This window comes from Lepidochelys olivacea (genome assembly GCF_965140295.1).
Source record: "Lepidochelys olivacea isolate rLepOli2 genome assembly, chromosome: 8".
Classification (NCBI taxonomy): domain Eukaryota; kingdom Metazoa; phylum Chordata; order Testudines; family Cheloniidae; genus Lepidochelys; species Lepidochelys olivacea.
This window is the reverse complement of record NC_140418.1, coordinates 18,568,990-18,590,008: the sequence shown is the minus strand read 5'-3', so window position 1 is coordinate 18,590,008 and position 21,019 is coordinate 18,568,990. Positions and strand designations below refer to the sequence as shown.

The 21,019-nt window shown below is 43.8% G+C and overlaps 1 protein-coding gene across 3 annotated transcripts in view; it reads left to right on the top strand.

The window, feature by feature from the left end:
• PPP2R2B (protein phosphatase 2 regulatory subunit Bbeta) overlaps positions 1-21,019 on the top strand; it is a 258,060-nt gene that overhangs the window by 88,376 nt on the left and 148,665 nt on the right. Inside the window, exon 1 of one of the 3 annotated variants that reach the window (XM_084637732.1) lies at positions 441-1,326. The exons of the other annotated variants lie outside the window; for them this stretch is intronic. Within the exon in view, the coding sequence (XP_084493858.1) occupies positions 1,257-1,326 (70 nt within the window). The 5' untranslated portion in view covers positions 441-1,256. Of the gene's footprint in view, positions 1-440; positions 1,327-21,019 lie in introns of those variants that run through there. 3 annotated transcript variants of the gene reach the window in all.

Genomic DNA, 21,019 nt, shown 5'->3' with positions numbered 1-21,019 from the left:
GGTTGGTGTTTTCTCCTACCCCAGCCCTACCTGAGGTGCCCAAGGTCACACATCTCTGAGGCAATGCCTGGGATAGATCTCCTAGCCCTCTGCTCCATCAGCCCTGGCCTAAAACAGTAAACGCCCATGCACCGAAAGCTGGCGCCTTTACACCGCATTGGAGCCCAGGCCGGTGCAAACGTGCCTGCGACCCCAACCCAACCCCGCTGCTTCACCGGCTGAGCACTGTGAGGGCAACAGGATCCGTTTCGCAGCCTTCCTCCTCGGCCCTTCCTAGCGGGCTGATCAAAGGGTGCCCCGGCTGCTGCAGCGCGTCCTGCCTGGGGTAGAGGGCGGAGAGCAGCGACCCCCTGGGAGGCGCCAGGTCAGCCACTCCCCGGGCGCCTCGGTGCCTCTGCTCCACTGCAGCAGAAAGGTGCGCGGCGGCGGCGGCTGCCGGCGGGGGAGAGTCCCCAGGCTGCCGACGCGGTTGGACGGAGCCGAGCTGTATGGGAGGAGCTTGGGCTTTAATGCACCATAAGGCTCCAGCACCCAACAGCCGCCACCGCACGAGCTTCCCTTCAGCCGCCTCCTGCAGCGGCCCCTCGCCTTGAGCCCGCGGCTGCGAGCGGGGCGAACCCCGCAAGGCTTGCCGACCCAGCCGTCAGCCTTGCCCCCGCTAGGGAAACACCCAGCAGGGCCGCAGCTCTGCAAGGTCCGTTCCCCCCCCCCCCAAAAAAAAAAAACCCAACCCCGGAGCCGCGAGCTTTGCAGAAGCGGACACCATTTTGTGGCTAGCGGCTTCCTGACTGGGCGAGCCGGGGACTGCTGCATGCGGAAGGGAGCTCGCCCGGCGCCAGGGGAACCTGTTGGGCACCGCCAGAGCCCAGCTGCGGCACTTCGCACGGGAACGGGGGCTTGCGGCGGCTCCCCTGCAATTCGCCCGGCTGCTCCTGCAGCCGCAGTCCCTGAGAGAAGGAGGGAATTTGGACCTGGTGCTGCAACGGCATCCGCCCCCCCTGGGTGGTGTAGGAGCCCGGGGTTTGCACCGTCCCTGGGCGGAGAAGGAGGTCTGGACCTTTGCTGCTGCAGCAGCAGGAGGAGGTGAAAGCTCGCTGGGGTGGTTTTCCTGCCCCTCCTCCCCCCTCAAAGGGTAGGACCATGCTGTGCTCAATGCAACTCCCCTCCTCTCCTCTCCGCTGAGCCTGGCCGTGGTGGGGCGATGATGGATACTTGCCCGCTTGTTCTCACTTCTCACGAAAGTAAGCCTGCTGTAAATGGAGGAGGACATTGATACCCGCAAGATAAACAGCAGTTTCCTGCGCGATCACAGCTATGCCACAGAAGGTAAGTGCACGCTGGGGAGCCCACCGCGCGGAGAGCCGCGTTCCGCTGGGGACGGGCAGGGGAGATGCCTTGGTGGGGCTCAACTTAGACCCAGGGCAGATCCGGCCGCGGATCGGCCTCCGCATCTGAAAAGCGCGGCCCCGGGGGAAAGGCAAGGGTGTAGCAGAGCTGGTCGCCATGGCACGAAGAGGGCGAGAGGGTGTCGCTGGAATGGCAGCGGGTTGCCACCGGGGAAGTGAGGAGGGGCTTGGGCATGGAGCAGCAGGTGGATCCGGACAGCACCTCCCTTAGGAAAAGGCCAGAGGGGCTCTGTGGGGGTGCGGGCAGGGCCGATGCTGTGCTCTCCCCTCTGAGTCACACCCAGGGTGAGCTTCGCTGGGATTCGGCTCTGCTCACATCTTTCTGTGTCAGCCTCGCCTACCCACTCCCAGATGTCACCAGCCTTCCTTTTTTGCGTTCATGATGCCATGTTGCAAAACGAAATTTAACTCCTGCTTGCCACAGGGCAGGGCCTGCCCGTTCATTCCTCTTCAGCATTTTGTTACGCAGCCAGAGGAAGGTAAAAAGCCCCACGCAACCGAAGGCCCCCAAAAACTGCTGATGCGTGATGAATAAATCGTGTCAAACGGAAGGGCTGAGAGCAGCCAGCCAGGTTCCGACACACGCGTTCAGAATGCAATGGGTGTCCATTTAGTTATTTATTCTGCAGCAGTGGTTTCTGCTGAATCAACAGTGAGCGGAAGTGGAGGGGGTTTAAAGTGTTCAACATCTGGGATTTGCCTTGAAGGGAAACAGAAGGAAGAGGTGCCTTCTTTATTCGGTGTCCTTCAGTTAACCCATTAAAGAGGCTAGGCAGGGCTGTGTCTCGTAGATTTTCACTATTAAGGATGCAGTTCTGCCTCCCACTGAAACCAATGGGAGGTTTGGGTGTGGAAGGAATGCAGGACTGGACCCCAGCTTTGCAGATGAATAATGATAGAAACATCTCTGCAATACTGGGATGAATCTAGTTCAAATCTGTGGTATTTCTCCAGGTTGATGCTGGTATCGCTGAGATTAAAATCCTGCCCACTGCTCCTGCAGTTGTGTGAGAATGAACTAATTACATATTTGTAGCAAACTGCCTTACTGGTATCATTGCTGTCTTATTAATAGTTTTTTACCCCTTTTCACCTTCAGAGTATTCAGAAAACAGTAGTAGTCTCAACACATGCATGCAAGGCAAATAAGGACTAGCATCCTTATTTTTACAGATGGGGAAACTGAGGCAAAGAGAAAATGATTTGCACACTGCTGTAAAAGAAGTCACTGCCACAGCTGGGTTAGATCTCAGAACTTCCTGTCTCCTGACATGTTATACAGATCCCTAGACCAACCCTCTCATTGAGGAAACAATATCTGTTTAGTTTTAAATTTGTATTAATTTGCCCTTTCACTTATTTCCTGTCTGTCTTTTGGGAGGTAACATGGCCTGAAGGAGTGAGTGTGGAATTGCAGGTCAGATGATTCTGAGCTCTAATCCTTACTGCCATTGGATGACTTTGGCAAGTCACTGCAGCCTTGTGCCTCAGTTTTCCCATCTGTCAAATGGGGATAATGCATAACTCTATTTTGCAGGGGTGTTGTGGAAGTTAATTAACACCTTGCTTGTTTAAAAGTGGTATTTAAATACAAAGTATTTTTAATTACGGCTGTGATAAATGGAAAGATTTGTGGAATATCAAATAGATGTTGAATTACAATTTGAGAACATGGTACGTTATATTCTGACAATATCACTGGCATCTTCAGAGTGAGTGTGTGGATTTTTTTTTTTAATTTTAAATTCTGGGAAATACAGTATATAATGTGAATGAAAATATTTTATTGGGGCTATAATTGTTTCCACAAAAATTAGATGTTCCTCTTGAGACTTATTTCCTGTAAGATTTCCACATGAAGAAGTATAATCTGAGTAGCGTGTTACAAAAAGGTGAATTGGCTTTTGGAATTCTGCCAAAACACTACATACAGTACCTTATCTCCTGCTAAGCATTTCAGGTTTGGCCACTGGTACATTTGAATGTGGCTTTCCTATTCTGGTATGGTGGGGGTGGGAGATCACATGGCCTTGTAAAGTTAGAGTAACAGAATGCAGGATGAAAAGGAGTACTTGTGGCACCTTAGAGACTAACCAATTTATTTGAGCATAAGCTTTTGTGAGCTACAGCTCACTTCATCGGATGCATACTGTGGAAAATACAGAATATGTCACATTTCACACTGCATTCTGCCACAAAGAGGCAGCCTCCACCAATGGGTAATGCCTAGGAAGGATGGATAGGAGAAGGACCTGCTTGCCTCTTAGTATTTCTGATTCCTGAAAACCTGCAATCTCAAAACTCTCTTGCTTGTCCAGACAAAATGCAGCTATTGTTCAAAAAGAAAAATGAATCCAGTGAAACCTTACAGGGAACCCCTTAAATAAAAAATCCCTTCAACCAGGAGTCCAGATTAGGCTCTTTACTGCTTCATTCTCCTGAAATGTGACACTGAGAGGACGTACACAGAGAAAATCAAATGTATGAAAGGAGAAGGAGATTTTTTTTTAAATTTGGATGTGCCATTAGATGGGAAAATAAATTGTTCAAAAGCCTGGGACACCTAGTGATCCACCGATTAAAACACTGATCCTATATGTACAAGGTAGCACTGCTTGTGGGCAGTTGAAATGTACAGGTCAGTTTCCTGCCTTGTGGGCAGCTGAAATGTACCTGGTCAGTCAAAGGGGTGCAGCACCCAGTGCAGCCTGGACAGGGATGGCAGAGGCCAAAACATCCAGAAAGGTAATTTGGTGAGGATTTGTGGGAGGCATGCTGACAGCCCTTTCTTGATGCGAGGGGCGGTGCAAACATCACCCTCTAGGGGCAGCTGCTACAGCTGACCCATTAAGTGCCATTTGACTTCCACATTGTTACCTGCTTGGAAATCAGGATGAGTGGAAAGATGACTGGCTGAGTTGAACCTGCAGTGATTTAAACTAATGCTAAGAAGTCTGAGTATTTCAAACCTGATGCTTAAACTTTAAAGCTATTCCTTCCATCTGTTGCATGGCAAATTCCCCCAAGTTGTGCCACAGAATTCCAGGAAGAAGAACAGCTTAATGCAACAAACTAGAGAACCATTGTGCCTCCTCTCCCTAAAAATGAAATAGAAAAACCTTAATTATACCCCTGTTCATCTAATAGGGTAACATACCAGGTCAGAATAAAATGTCTGTTGCTGGACTTTAAGAAGTAGATGAACATATTTCATAGCTGAATATCAGCTGGTAGTTTCTTTTGCACCTATCATGCTTTGATGGACTTCTGATTCCTCTTGAAATATTTCTATTAGAAAGAGGCTCAGTGTGCTGTGAAATGCTATAGCTGGTTCGTGCGTGGTGTAAGTAGAAAAAAATCACTGGAAGTTGTGTTGTCCTCTCTTCTCCCCCCCCCCCGCCCCGGCGAGAAAAGTTGCATATGTCTAAAAAGATTTGATTGATAACATTTCTTCTAATAAAAATGCTTACAATGCCTCTGCAGTATGTGAAGACTTGCTTTTGAAATGAGGTTGCCCACAGGGTGCTTAACTGAAGAGGTAAACGTGGTTATGTAATTTGGGTTAGTGAAGTGTTGTTGCTACTTAATCGCTTTTGATATTTTTATGCAAATGCAGGATAAGTGTGGTATTTCAAATGCATTCACTTGAATGCCTTATCTTTGAGCAATGCTCAGACCTACCAGTAATGGAGGGGAAAAATCAGTGCTATTAAAACTCAGCTTTACAGTTGCCAAGAATTATCAAGCTATTGAATATAATAAACAGAATCTGTGTAAAATTACTGGCAAGTGTTATCATGAAATTCACCAGAGTTATAAGACAATGATGAAAAAAGACTAATCCAACCTTTACAAAAAACATTACAAAAAATTTCATGGTGGAGGAATTACCATTCCATTCTAGGTCACTTTATGGCCCAGAAATGATATAAAATTTTCAGAATGGGAAATATTCCATAAAATGCCTCAGACATACTTTTTTGCTTTTTCAGTGCATAAATCAACCTTTATGTGAACAGCAATTTTAAAATTTAAAAATGCAGAGTCTTTGTTTGAAAATAGATAAAAGGTCTTAATTTGTCCTGAGTGAAAAGGAACCTGTTTTTGGAGGTTCCACAGAGGTTCCATTTTTTGAGCAAAATGTTTGATTTAAAAGCCCCTCCCCTCCCCCCCCCATTGGACCACTTTCCTTAGCTTGAACCAAAAGGTGAATCCGTTATATGTTTTAGTCTTCAGATTTCAATGTGATTATTTTGCATAGCCCTGCTATTTACCCAACACTTCTCTGAAACCCTCTAGGTGGCTTTCAGGACAGAAAAGTACTGATTTAAAAAAATGTGAATAATATCAATATGGTTCTTTTGTGCTTCTAACATTGAATAAAAAGTGCTGGGTTCATGATGAGTTGCTTGTACTCTGCAATTTCCAGTGCAAAGGGAACTGCAGCTATTACCACTTGTATCTAGTAAAATAACACTTTAGTAAAAGGGACATCATTTTTTAAGCTGAGTCTTGCAAGCTGTCTGTGTCTGATGATTCCCATTGATGTCAGCATGCATTCTAAGAGCGGAGAAATTTCAGGATTGGGCTTTTTAGCGGCAGCTGCTACATTTGCCTGACTTTGCCACTAAAGCTTACAGAAATCTCCATTCCTTCTAGTTTTGTAGGATACATCAAACTTAATTCTATGAGACTCGACAGGTGCCCTTGCCATTCCAGACATCTGTTAACCACCTCCAATGAAGAGGGCTAAGCAGGTGTTTCCTTCAAATTGCAAATGTCAGATATAGTGCAGTAGAATCTGTTTTGTATTATAATGTTTAAAATTGTAAATACTCCGCAGTCAGGACATGCAAAAGCTAAAATCCCCGTAATATTCTTAACTTGCCTGCATTGCACGTATGGGATCCAAGTTTGCCATGTTTGTGACTTGTCTGAGAATTGTAGCAATGTGAGATGTGGAATAATCACTCAGCAGTGCTCCACCCACATTTCCAATGATCTTTCACTTGTGATAATGCAGAGCTGTGCAGAGAGCTACTGGGGAGTTGTCCAAGAGTCCCGGACTGGCACTTTTACTATCAAGAAGCTTATGGATGTGGGTTAAGGCTAATTGAAACCTGGATCCACAAAGAGTTTACCCATTCAAATCATTTAGGTTCCACCTGAAAAGCTTTCTCTCACCACTCTCAGCAGCCTTCTTCAGACTTCCCATCCCAAGTTCCTCTTCTTCCAGAACCTTCTTAGTCATTCACAGCCCCCTTCTTCCTCTGCAGCCTTACTTCTTTGAGCCCCACCTTTTCCTCCTCAGCCCCATGTACTACTCCCACACTTACTGAATGAGGTTCCTTCCTCTTTTGCCCAGAGGCCAGCGAAGAGATCTCAGTAGTAAAAACCTAGCTGCAAAATTGGGTCACCCATGTCAGTCATGTGCAGGCTGACTGTTATGCTTCCTTGCCCACAAACTCCCATTTCCTCAGCCCACCTGGACTATGAGACTTGTGCTGCAATGGCCTTGACATGGGCAGGGGAAAGAGTCCCCTCGGGTGTCTTGTTTTGGAAGTACTAGCAGCCCTTGCAGTGACTGGATTCTCCCCTGAGGCTGCTGGGAATGGGCATGTAATGTAGCTATTGTGATTTTGGGGTCAGGAGGGAGCCAGGTTGTCTGAGAAGCCTGCAATGAGGAGAGAATCATTGGAGGGAAAACTGTTGGGGTGGGTGGGGATACCTGAAGAAGGAAATGAGAACAGAGCAGCAGAGGGCTTAATTACATATGCTCAATCAATTTAGTGGAATGGTTTCTTGTAAGAGCAAGTTCTAAGGTTTCGGATCTGTGACTGAAGGGTTAAATGACATGACTGCCAATAGGATGGGATTAATCTTGCTTGGATTAGTGCTGTTCATTACTTGTATGAAAGACTTGGTAAGGACGGCTAGTGGGCCAGAGACATCGGACACAAGACTAACTTTTGCAGTTTGGGGGCCAAATTCTAAAATCCTCCTCCCCCTGACTTCAGTGAGAGATCTGTCCGAAGTTAAGATAAAAAGGGCCTGAGGCTATGACCCTTTTGGTTTTGAAACCGACGTGGACTGAATATTGGAAATTATGCTAGCAATCAGGAAGACAGCTGCACATCTGCGTGTGTGAGAACTCACGATCCTATCCGCATCTGAATGCCAGGAAATCCCATCTCTGTTTTTTTTTTTTTTTTTTTTAATTAGTATTATTTTATTATTTTTAACATCTGGAAATCGTTCCCCCCCCCCCTTTGCTTGCTCCCCAGGTTTTGCATCTCAAATCAAACTCTTTCAGTTCCTGCCAACATGATAGCACCTGCAGTGGTCACCTGGTCATGAGGTGGGTCAAAGGGTACTCCAGTGGCATCTCGACTCCTCACAGAAGTAATTTAGGCTCAGATCCTCAAAGATACTTAGGCTTCCATACTTCATTGCAATCAGTGGAAGTCCCTTTGAGGATCTGGGCCTTAGAGACTAGCTCTTTTCCAGGGAAGGGAACCACACAGTGAGTCTATCAATGAGTAAATAAGGACTTTACTGAAACAATCACTAGGTGGCTCCCTAACAGGAAGCTAGTCTTCATATCTTAAATAGTGTGTACTGAGCCTTTTCAAAGTGTAGGATTCTCCCAGGCATTAATTCTATATGCCCTAGAAATCAAGCAAAAATGCAAGTGTGCTTCATTTGTAGTCTTCACACACACAAACTGATTGGAATAGAAAAAGCCAGATGAAATCTTTCCCCTCGTTTTCTCTCCCTCCTTCCACAATTCTCGCACTACTTGGCATATTGACTGATGTATGGAACATTTTTTGGTGGATGGAACTGGAATCATGTCCTGGTTCCCCTTGCATTTACACTGGTGCAAATCAGGAGTAACTCCATTTGACTTCAGTGGAGGTACAGTGATGTGAGAGGAGACTCAGGCCTCTGGGTATCGAAGATTCCAGGGGAAAATTCCAAAGGGGAAAATACTCTTGGGCTAACTAACCCATCCCCATGGCTAGTGAATGGTTGTTCCTGACATCCACTTTTCCATTGCTTTTCTGAATGCCCCAGTGCTTGGGCTCCCTTTGCAAGATTGTTCCATGATTGAATAGATTTTACGGTTAAGAAATCCGCCTACATTTTCCTTTTCTTAATTGTTTCATGTAGTTGTAGCCCTCTTTTCCAACTCTAAATTATCTTTGCCCTCTTTTCTGTCTACATTATTACCATGGACCAGTCATATCTGCACTGTGTTCTGGTTTTGAAGAAGTAGCTTTTAGAACATGTAATCCCCCCACTCCACCCCGCAAAATGAAGACTAACCCAACCTTTACAAAAAACATGTACTTAAAAGCCATTTCACCAGTATCTTGACAAGGCCGTAAGATATCTTGGAGTTGTCAGATGCATAAATCACCTGTCATGTATTGCAAAGGGCAGGTTTAGTTTCTTCTGCGGGGGGGGAGGGGAATCCACAAGCTTTCATTGCAATTAAAGAAAAAAATTTCTGTTGCTAATTTCCTCATATAGCTGGATCCCAGATCATTGCCCATATGCTTGCCCCCGCCTTCCTCCAATTGCCCAGCAACCACATTGGTCTTTGATTCATTTGTGTTGTGTTGTATCTAATGCTGCTGGCAGGCATTCCAGGACATTCTGCAGAGTGCAAATTAATGCATTTTCCCTACACTGACAGAATTTTTAAAAAGATTAGTCTGCTTACTGGGCTGGCTTTTGCTATGCTGGGAACCTAAAAGCTTTTTACTTTCAGTGTCAACTTGATAAGAGCTCTCTCTGGCCATGACAGCAACTTAAAAAAAATCTACAGTCACCTTCTTGAAATAGCAGCTTCCCCACCCCCACTTTTTCTCCTGCACTGCATTAAAGGTGAGCATTGTCCAATATCTGTTCACATGGAATGATCCATATTATTGTTTGATGGGGCAAGTAATTAACCTAGGAACCTCATTAAAGTTGTTATAACCTATAGATATTTTTGAATATGAAACTTAACTCTTTCCTCTACCTGCATTGAGGGTTTGTTTGTTTGTTTATTTATTTATTTATTTTAAAGCTACTCTTTTTCTCCCCTGACCTTCTCCACTCCTACTGGGTCTGAGGGAGTCCCGATTTGGACTCTTTGTCTAATCCACACTGAAAATGAAACCCTTAGAATTCAGCCATTTGTGGTGTATTGCGTCAAAGCTGACTGGGAGTTACTTTAATCTGTGGATTAATAACAGAATAGACCTACTTGGGGACACCATAAGACATGGATTACTGGCATGGTTGGGGGCAGTTAATCATGCGAATCAGAACACATTGTGACCTATCCCAGGGAGCCACTCTGGTCACAGTGATAGAGCATCTGCTGCACTCATCTTCCCCTTGTGCAGAGGAAGGGGGTAGGTTAGATTCTTTTCCCACACACACCCTGTGCAGACTAGGACAGCTACAGTCCATGGGACTGAGCGATAGCCCAGGGACTTTCCCTCTGTGCCTCCAAGGAGCTTTGCACCACTCTTAGCAAGAGCCAGTAGCTAAATATCACAGTCTAGCCCTATAGATCCAATCCAGCCCCCCATTACAATCAATGAAAAGACTCTGTATCCCGGACCATTTTGTCACTGAATTTTTGTATCGCGGTAGGGTAATATAAGTAAGAATAATATAAAATCAAGGGAAACGGTATTTTGCCCTTCTGTCAGAGGATCTCAAAGCACTTTACAAATGCTCATGAATTAGGTCTTAGACTACGTTTGTTGGAGAGGGCATTGATACTGTTTTACAGATAATGATCCAAGACACAAGTGAAATGTCTGTGAAAGTGCTGGGAGTATGATATCAGATCATCTGACTCCCATCCATTTGCTTTGGACACAAGACCATCCTTTTCTACTGAACCAGCATCTTGACACTTTTCTTTCGTGTATTCACTCCTGTCATTCTAAATCCATTGGAGTGTAAAAAGAAAGCCAGATCCCCAGATAATGCCTTTTGTATAGCAATCTTTATATGGGAAAAAGTTTTTTATGACCATATCCTTGAGATCCAATCAGGTTTATACTGGGAACACCAGCTGGCATCTTCATTACAGGGGTACCCTGTTATGTGGCCTGTTGGTAGTTAGGAGACTGAAAGATAATGCAAGGAGTTAGACCATTTGGGATAATCACTTGGTCCTACTTCCCTCCATGAGTGGTGGGTGTGATTACACATGGAAGGTTAAATTCTTTTTGAGTTTTATACCAGTGTAGACCCTGGTAGAGAGCTCTGATAGAAGAATTTCTGAGCATCCAGGTTGCAGTGATGGAAAGCAGCAATCACAGTCTCACTTAAAGGGAGAAGCGGGTCTGTAAGGGGCCAGCACAACCCCAAAAATGCCTGAAAAGGGGACTCTGCCAACACTGCCAGTGGATGGTGGATGAAACTTAATTGAATGTGTTTATGCAGGAGGTTAGACGAAATGATCACAAACTGTCTCTTGGGCTTGAAAATCTGGGAATTAAAGTGGCTCTGCATCTCTCCCAACGGGACCCTGATAGAGCTCTGCAGAGTGACATGGAAGATGTCTTTAGAAACTAAAAAGTCTAGCCTGTTGGCAGCACTGCCAGTGGGCCAGAATGTGCCAGTCACGCCATTCGCCTGAATGAATCCTGTGTGTTCTGAGTGCTAGCGGAGGTGAGACAGGGCCGGGCACACAGAGAAGAGGTGAGGTTTCGGTTGGTGTGACAGGATGCTGATTAGGTTGTTTAAAAATAAAAACTCTTTCTTTTTTTTTTTCTTTTAATTTTTTCCTCCTGGTCTTGGTTGCGTGACTGAAGTGAAAGCGCTTATACCAGCATGCTGAGCAGGTCCAAAACTCCCAGCTATGTTCAGGGCTTAGGCACTGCATGAGCACCACCACCACTACGTATGTGGGCCAGTGCAGAACCACAGAGCTGGTCTGAGGCTTACAGCTACGTGTATGGCTGCTGCAAGAGTTTGAGATGTAGAAGGTAGCCGAGTCTGTCTGTAACTGATGACGTGAGGGATTTAAGTGCCTTGCGACTTCTTCTGGGTTTTAATGATATCTGTGGCTACATCTACAATACATATCGTACACCCCACCATGAAAAGCAAGCCACATCCATGCCGCAATGTGTAGCCACATGTCAGGGAGAGGCAGCTGGGAAAGGCTCCAGCGCATCCCTGCTGCATCTACTAGTGGGGTTCCTGTATATCCTCTGGTATATCCTGTGAGAGAGTGCCCCACTGGAACTGTCATAATCACTCCTGCAAGGAGTGAATCCTTCTTGCAGCGCAACAAGGGTAAATTTAGCCCTTTAGGAGCCAAATCCATTCTGCCTCTGAATTCAAGGATTTTATTCCAGCGATAGATTTGGTGGGCCAAATCTATTTGGGTCAACATTAAAGCTGTGTGGAGTGAAGTAATTTTGCTCCCCATGGGTTCATATGAACATTGTCTTTGAGTTTGGGATGTCTGGGCTCATGTTGACTTTAGTGGGAGACGTTTGTGATCAGTACATCCTGACAAAGCCCTTGCTGGGATGGTGTAGTTGGTGTTGGTCCTGCTTTGAGCAGGGGGTTGGACTAGATGACCTCCTGAGGTCTCTTCCAACCCTCATCTTCTATGATTCTAAGTTCAAGTGACTTTCAGGATCTCAAAGCAAAACACAGTAGTAAATGCTGATTGTTGATTGAAATATATATATTTTTTGTCTTAGAACCATAGATTTTTATTTGTATCTAAAACCAATGATCAGCTGAAATCTACTGGAAAATGGGCACCAGCTCACTCAAGTTTCATCACGAATATTAGAAAATCGTTCTGTGAATCTGGGCTGAATTCCAAGTCACTAACAGAAGCCCAAAAGCCAGAGAAATTCATGAGATTTGTGGTGTTTCCTTATGATTGTTTCACACATTCAGAATCAATGTCATCGTCTCTAAAAGATATTATAGGCCCATTAGGGTCAATATCTCCATTTGAAATAGTTGTTCATGTGGGTTTTTGCTCATCGTATTGTGAGCTTGAGTTCTGGAGAGGAAACATTTTGAAGAAGCTGTAATTCTTGTGATTGAAAGGGTTTGTTTTCTTGGAGCAGCTGTAGTCATGCAACCCTGCAAGGAATGGGAAGGCCAGCGCAGATGCGCAGTGAAAAGTATCCTGTTGACTTGATTTTAAATAGTTCTTGAAATCTAGAAACAAATTACTAGAGATCTTGCACAGTACAAGTGCAGAAATAACAAATGGAAGTGTGCAGTGGGGGGAGATGGCAGGTCAGAAGGGAGGGAAGCTGTTGTCATCCAAGGATCTTCAAACACATTATTATTCTTGTTTGTTACAAGGACCAACCAAGATTGGTGCCTGGTTGTGCTAGGTGCTGTACAAACACAGCGTAGTAGACAGTCCTTGTTCTGAAGAGCTTACAATCTAAATAGAACAAGGCTGTTTACTCTGCTTGTGTCGATGTGATGATGGCAAATGTTATGTTAGTTCTATAACTTTTATACAGGCTTTATCTATATTATAAATTTTATAAAATATATCTATCTCTTATACATTATTAGTATTTATATATGTATACAGGCATTATATACTTCCCCCTTTTCCCTGTTGAGGAGGTGTCTGCCTGCTAACTGAAGTGTAAGTGCTAAAGGGCAGCTCATGTTTTTTTAAAATGTGTTTTAATGTTCGTTTGGTGCTGCTGGAAAGATCTTGGCCTGATCATTCTGGAGATGGAGTCTTCTCTTTATCCCCAGAGCAACTCTTTGACTCCCCTGCATAACATGCAATTAGCACTGTCATTGGAATGAAAGCATTACTAGCTGCGAGCATTCAAAACTGATGTCCGGCCCCCAAAATAATAAGACTGACTGACTAAAATCTCATTGATTTTTTTTTTTAAGTGTTTTGGGTTTTCTTTATATGCCCTTGAGTTTTCGAGCCTTTAGGGTTCCCAGGCTTTTCACTGCTACTGCAAAGACTAGAAATTGACTTTGTTTTGGGGGGCAGATTTACAAAGGTATTTAGGTAACTAACGATCTAGATAGGCACCTAATGGATTTTACAAATGTACCTAAGCAGGTAAAGCACCTAACTCCCATTGGAAGTTGTGGGATTAGGGGCATGTCTGTTTCTTTAGCCACGTAACTACCTTTTGTAAATCAAACCTGTTTCTATAATGAAACCTGAGATTTTCATGGAATCATGAGTCAGGAAGGTGGGGCTTTAAGAAAAGCAGCAGTTATTGCAAGACATGCAATAAAATCATGAGCTCAACACCTGAAACAGACCCATGACCTTCCTGGCTATTGTCCTATTGTATTAAGCTATGTTGCAAAGAATTCATATTCAGCCTTTTAATTTGTTTTGAACCTGTTTCTCCACTTACTGATCTGCAGTAAGTGTGCTGTTTGATATGCTGCGGACACTACTTTACTAATGCTGTGCTAAAGCAGATGTTTTGGGTAGAAAACTAACCAAGAATGAAACACCAATATCAACATCTCCCAGGTTTTACAGTATTTGACTTGATTTCCCCCTCACCCTGCTGCACAGTCATAAAACACAAGTATTACCTACGTCCTCTAAATAGGCGAACAAATTACTGTGACTTTCCTATGTTTGAATTAGTCCCAATCTGTATTCTGTGAATAACAATAACGTTAATGGAGAGATAAAGACTTATCTCCCTTGAGTCTATTTTGTCATCAGAATAACAACTTGAAATGTTAAAAGCGCATAGATTTATATATGCCCAGCCTGTTCAGCAAAAAAAATAAAAATAAAAAAAATCAAGTACCATAGGGAACATTATATTTTATCGCTGCTGTATTATCTCTAAGATGGGTGGGTGTTAACCCCATGATGGTATCTTCAAATGGAATTTTAAATAATCTTGTGGACTTGTGTGAATGTTCCCAGTGTGCTGTGATCTTGCAACTCATTTTAATGGAGGGATATGGAAGTGAGACCTGTTTGTCCAGTAGACCAACAGTAACAAAAAAAACCAGAAGATAGAGGTATGATGCCTGGCGTTTTGTGCAAACTAAAAAACATGGTCAGGAAAAGTGTGGGAATCTTAAAAAGGTAATTGTTTTATCTGTGTCCTCGGAGAATCCAGTCGTGTATGTGGCTTATAATTATGGATTTTTGCTGTCGGTGCTGAGGTTTTTGAAGGACATTTTAGAGGTGGAGGAAGATATGTTACTAGTTTCTTTCAAACGTCGTCTTGATGTTTTCATAGTTAATATAAAGAACTCCTGCACTTTGTTTATATATAAGCAATGTGTCAGTGGACCCTATCGGAGTCCAGCTAGCTGCATAAATATATTACAACTAATATTTAATGAATGACACAAGCAAGAGTGGTTTCAGTCTCGTCACTTTGAACAAAATTCTGCGATCAGATCACAGTGGATCTTGATTGTGATATTCTGACCTTTCTACACAACTTATTTCTTAAAAATAAAGTAATGAAACACAACGGTAGCATAGCTCTTGACCTGCATTTACTATCAGAAGACCCAATTCTGCAAGGCTGTGAATGACCTCAACCTCAGCTGTATTATATGTTTAGTACTACGTGAACCATTAGAGTTAATGGGAACTTGTGACACTTTGCACCTTGCATAATTGGACTCTAGTATTGTATCATGCCTTTGATTTTTTTTAAAGTAGAACTATGCATTGAAATCAGATAAAACCTGCCTCAGAAGTGATGGCATGATGTAACTCTTGGTAACAGTGCACTAAACTTTAGACAATCTCTGTATAACTTCCTCTCAATTTGGATGTGTCATTCCACAGTTTGAGGTGAGTAACAGGAAATTAAATGTCAAAGCTGCCACCCTGAAGTGAATAGCGCAGTTTTCATAGCTCTACTTATGAGGCATGACTTAGTTTTCACCTTGTCTTTGTTTTGCAAGAGCTTTGTTAATGATGTATTCTGGTTCATTCTCTCTTTCCCACCCCTTGTATCTAACAAATATCTACTATTTGGTCAAATTTATCTACTGGGTACTAACAATGTTTCAGTAGCAAACAACTGAAGAGTAGCATATCAATAGACCTGATAAATTGTTCTGACTGGAGGTCTAGATAAATACTACTGAGAAAAAGGGAGAAAGGTCAGAGCACAAAAGAGATGGTCCTCATACCTTGCTTTGTTTATGCAGAATAATGATGAATCTGGCTGAACACAGTGCTCAGAATAATAGGCTCCAGATGCAGTTCCAATGTCTTGAGGAAGCAATAACTTGTTAACACCTGGCACCTAACCATTAAACTCACTCAAACACAGTGCAGAACACTAACTGCTTGTACTTGGGTTTTTGATGACATAGCTGGTGAATAAACCTGTTTTCAAGAAGAGAGAGTGCACATCGCTAAGCCTGCCATTTCAGTACCTGAGCATAGAGAAGTCTACACCCAGCCGCCATGCTGTGACACTGAATACCCTGCAGATGGATGACTTCAGGTTTTTGGGCTGTCTGTCCAGTATCTTTCCCAAGCATTAAGCTGATTTAAAATGAACAGGGAAAACCTTTTGAACTCTGCTATTTATGTACTTTGGGACCCTAACTCAGCAGCTGTGTTGTAGGACTCTACAATCATACACCTTGACCTTAAAATCAGATGCATGTTGGGGTCTATAGTTGCTATCTGAATATAAGTAACAATTCTCTCATTTGAGATTTAGTCGCTAGCTCAGGTGTTAATGTTGCATTTGCATTAGAAGTGTCTGAGATGCTTATTTTGATGGTGCTCTGAGAGCCCCAACTCCTCCTTTACCGCATTTCCACATCTTTGCTGGTTCTCCACCTGCTTTCCAGGATCATAGGGAATGCACTGAGACACAGTTCTGTGCCAAAGCTCTAGTTTGGCAATTTTAAGAACTGTCCATTACTGTTGAGAAACAACCAGGCATTCAGATGCTACTTGAATCTTCCTCATGTGCCCCTGACTCCCTGGTGCCTGGGCTGGAGGATTTCTCTCTCCCATTTAATCATTTCCTCTTAAAATAAGTGCTCAAATATATCCTTTAAATGCAGTTCGTTGTGCTGCAGCCTTCATGAGCTATTTGAATATTGTGATGCAAGCTTTGTGCTGAGAACCACTTTGAAGTAAAAGACACTTAGAACAGCTGGGCATTTTGTATAAGGCAAACGAGCTTTAAGGTGGGTAACCCTAGAGAATCCATGTGATGTTGCTTCAAAGGATGTGGGTAGTGCTGTAGGGAAGTATTACTGTGCTTTAAGGTCAATTCTGAGTTCAGTGGGGTTGTCAGGGAAGGCCTAGATCAGTGCAGAATTTTGGCCTACAGATTTTCTGTAGCCATTTTGGCAGAAATGAAAGAAAACAAACTAAAAAATAGTATGAATAGTAACAGTAAAAAGGGGGGGAAATCTGACATGAAGTTTCATATCAGATTTCTGAGCTACCAGGCAAGAGAGCTTCTGTTTGATTCTCAGCCTTGGCCTCTCTCAAGTTATCGCGTTGGCAGGTACTGGGTGTGTTAGAACACAGCGTGCTTGATGCTAGCAGTGGTGAGTATATCGTAGGAATGGGGAGACTGCCTCTCATGATGTCGTGCTGGATTATCAAGAATTTACGTTTATTCAATGAAATAAAAAGGACCATCTGTGGATCTGGAAGGCTACTAATCTAAATCTGATAACAAGAAATACTCTTATATACAATGTAATATTACCCTGTGGAACTCATTGCCACATGGTGTCAGTGAGGTTTAGAGGAGTTCAAAAAGGTTTGGATGTTAGGATTAGAATAAAAGGAAAAATGGATCAGATTTTGCCTCTCCATATATCAGGGCAAATCCCTAACTGTCTGGAGGTAGGAAGAAACTTCTCCGGTGGGCAGGTTATTCCATAATTGCCAATTTCAGGATTCTTGCGCCTTCCTTTGAGAACCATCTAGTGGAACTAGCCACTGTCGGAGACACAAGATACTGGACTAGGTGGACCATTGGTCTGATCTAGTCTGCCAAGACCGATGTCAGTAGATAATTGGGATCCTATCTTATCCTCTGAGTGGAAGGCTGAAGCTGAGATGTGTCTGCAGTGGGTAGTGGAAATGACAAGGGGATAGAATAAGAGGGGGGATTCTAAAAGACCTCCCTGTAAATACCTAAATAAATTTGGCCTATCATGCAGCTGGCTGACCCTTAATTATAACAGCAGGAGTGGCATGGCTTTATAACCTGTTCCCTACTGTAAACTTCTGGCTAGCAGGAATGGTGTGCCAGATGTCTGCTTCTGATTGCTTCTGGTCCTGAAGAACAGTTCAGGGGTAGCTCTCGCAGCTGGAGAATGCAAATAATTGCAGTTATCTACGGTTCTTTTTTTTATTTTTTTGGCAGCAGCTAGAGGCCCACTGAATGGACCCACTTAAATCTTTGTGACCATCTCCAAAGCAATTATCTGTCCAAAAGTCCATTGTGAGACTCTTCTGATAAGATTCCACTGAGCGGGAATATGTTCTCCTCTGACGAATGAATTTGCCGCTGCTTTGGGGAAGGTATCTTTGCTTTCGGCATCGGGTGTAATCCACCCAGCCGTGGGCATTTCTCAATTCATGCAGCCGAGAAAAGATTATTTTAGCCTGTTATGCAGAAATCAGGCTCGGCATCCAACTGCTAGAAGAGGGTGACTGTGTGATGTGGTTTGAGGCTATGGAAGTGGGGCAAATCTCTTTGGATCGGTGTTTGTCAGCCTGTTGTTGTTGTGTACCTAGTACACATGTCCAGATGGGCGTAGTTCCGTTAAATTTGTTAAATACTGCACCCACCACAGTGTTGTTGTGGTGAGTTATATAACACACACAACAAATACGTTTACCATTCTATGTAGCTGCCAATGGTTGCAGTTTGGCTGGGACTGTTGTGTGCTTTGGGAATAGGCCCTGGTCAGCATCATGGAGGCATGGGGTTGGAGGAGGAAAGTGAGAATTTGTTTGTAGGAAATGTGGTGGGGGTTGCAATGCTGTTATACAGCATCTTTCCAGCTGCTCAGGCAGCTGTGATCACCTGTCTCTTCTCTCCCCACCCCCCAAGGCAGTTTCTGCTCCTACTGAAGTTCATGCAGTGCAGGCCCTGGTACTGGGCTAGGGAATGCATGCTCTGTGTGGATGAGGAAGGGATTAGGCCTGGAGGTTACTATGCAGGACAGTATGAACCAAGCCAACAGACCTAGAATCCTCCTCCTCCAGTTGCATCAGATGAGATGCTTTTAGAGTGGTAGCCATGATAGTCTGTATCAGCAAAAACAAAAACAACGAGGAGTCCTTGTGGCACCTTAGAGACCAAAAAATTTATTTGGCCATAAGCTTTCATGGGTTAAAACCTACTTCATCAGACGCATGGAGTGGAAAATACAGTAGGAAGACCTCTATAACAATACATGAGAAGATGGGAGTTGCTTTACCAAGTGGGGGGCGGGTCAAGACAATTCAATTAAAGTGGGCTATTATCAACAGGACAAAAAATCACTTTTTTTGTAGTGGTAATCAGGGTGGCTCATTTCAAACAGTTGACAAGAAGGTGTGAGTAACAGTAGGGGGAAATTTTTTAGTTCTTGTAGTGACTCATCCACTCCCAGTCTTTATTCAGGCCTTATTTGATGGTGTCCAGTTTGCAAATTAATTCCAGTTCTGCAGTTTCTCGCTGGAGTCTGTTTTTGAAGGTGGTGGTTGTTGTTGTTTAAGAATTGCTACTTTTTAAGTCAGTTGTTGAGTGTCCAGGGAGGTTGAAGTGTTCTCGGACTGGTTTTTGAATGTTGTTATTCTTGACGTTTGATTTGTGTCCATTTATTCTTTTGCGAAGAGTGGTCAGTTTGGCCAATGTATGTGGCAGAGGGGCATTGCTGGCACATGAGATGAGATGTGCGACACTTGGCAGAGCCATATGATGAGGTGGGGAGAGAGCTAGGAGGAAGTATGGGTAGGGTGGCTGGGACTCTGCAAATGATTGTGCCTTGGGCCCTTTTCACCAACTTTCTTTGCACACCTTCTGGCCTCAGAGGCAGGGCCCACAATTTTTTGGCTCTGAATTCCATTCAGAGTGAGGTGCAACTGTGCATTAGTCTCCAATTAATTGATAGGCTGTCTAGTTGTCATACGATTTCCCTCAGGGCCTGGCATAGCCTTTAACGCCATACAGGTGTGTATAGAACCGGGTTGCAGAACATGAGGGTTGGCAAACATCTCCAAAACAGAAGGCTTTCGAAGCTCGGACCATAAGAGAGAATGCAGGAGATGCAAAAGCTGAAAATTGTGCCCCTGCCTTATAAATACATAGACTTTATTTTGCTCATGCATAGCATACATTGGTGACAATAAGGAGTAACTCAATGGAAACTTGTGTAAAAATTGGTATCCCTAATGCCACCAGATACTGTCCCCTTGGGCATCCACTGCCTTCTGCTACCCCAAACCCCTCTGTCCCTGCAGACCCATGTTTTTTGAGCTTGGCAGCTCTGTCAAAGATACCACCACCACTTCAGGAACTGGGCACCTTGACAGTGCAGAGTCACCACCTACAGCTTAAATAGCTGTCTGCTCCATGTGCAGAACTCCCAGGGGAAGCTCAGTGTGAAGCGCTGCTGCAGAAGCAGGTCATTAGGTCTAAAAGAGAGAATGCTGAATACATTGCAGGAAAATGTAGCAAATTGCCTTCCCCAGTATATGCCTTTCCCAACTGACTGTCCCAGAGCAGCTAGCCACTGAAATGGGTCATGCATTTTTAACGAATTGCGCTTCTATTGTCTCGATTTTTTTTTGTGGCCATCCTGTGTGGGAAATAAAAGGCCTGATTCTTCTCTCACTTGCACCAGATTTACACTAGAATAACTCCACTGAATGCAGTGGACTTGGCTCTGAGTTATATCATTGTAACTAAGAGCAAAAATGGGCCTATTGAGTACGTAGCAGAGGGGGGAAAAATTGTATTCTGCATCAATTGTATTCAGTTCAATTAAGTAAGACTTTGTTTTCCATGCTCACTTTTGAACAGGAGTCATATGAAAAGCACATGTACATTTGTACAATTACTGCAGTTTCATTTAGATCATCTTTTGTATACATAAATACGCAGTTTGCACAAGCAGCTGCCATAATTCTGCATGCAAATGTAGTGCTTACTGGCTCAAAGGAAAGTTGCTAACAGCAGGAGAGACTGTGTGAGCAAATCTTCATTCCCCTTGTTCCAGCTGCTGAATGGCATGCATGCTATTGCCAGTCACAAGCATTCCAAAATCATGAGATTTACAAAATAATAAATGCGGGCTTCCTTTTATTTGCTTTCTGGAATTGGAGCATTTAGGCCTCATGTTTGGTGCACCATGAGTTCCTTTCCTTATGAAAGCTGAGATTCTCAGGTAATTTTAATTCCAACAGCTGAGTCTTTATGGAAAAATAGCAAACATTGCAAGCCTTCCAGTGAAGTGGAGAGAGTTGGCAACACTACATCCAGGCAACATCCTACCTGCTGTGGTTTTATGACCTTTCTTGAGCTACACCTAGTGGTGTTGCATTTCTCTGGTAGATTTTACATGAGACATTTTGTCTCCATTGTGTCTTACCTGCA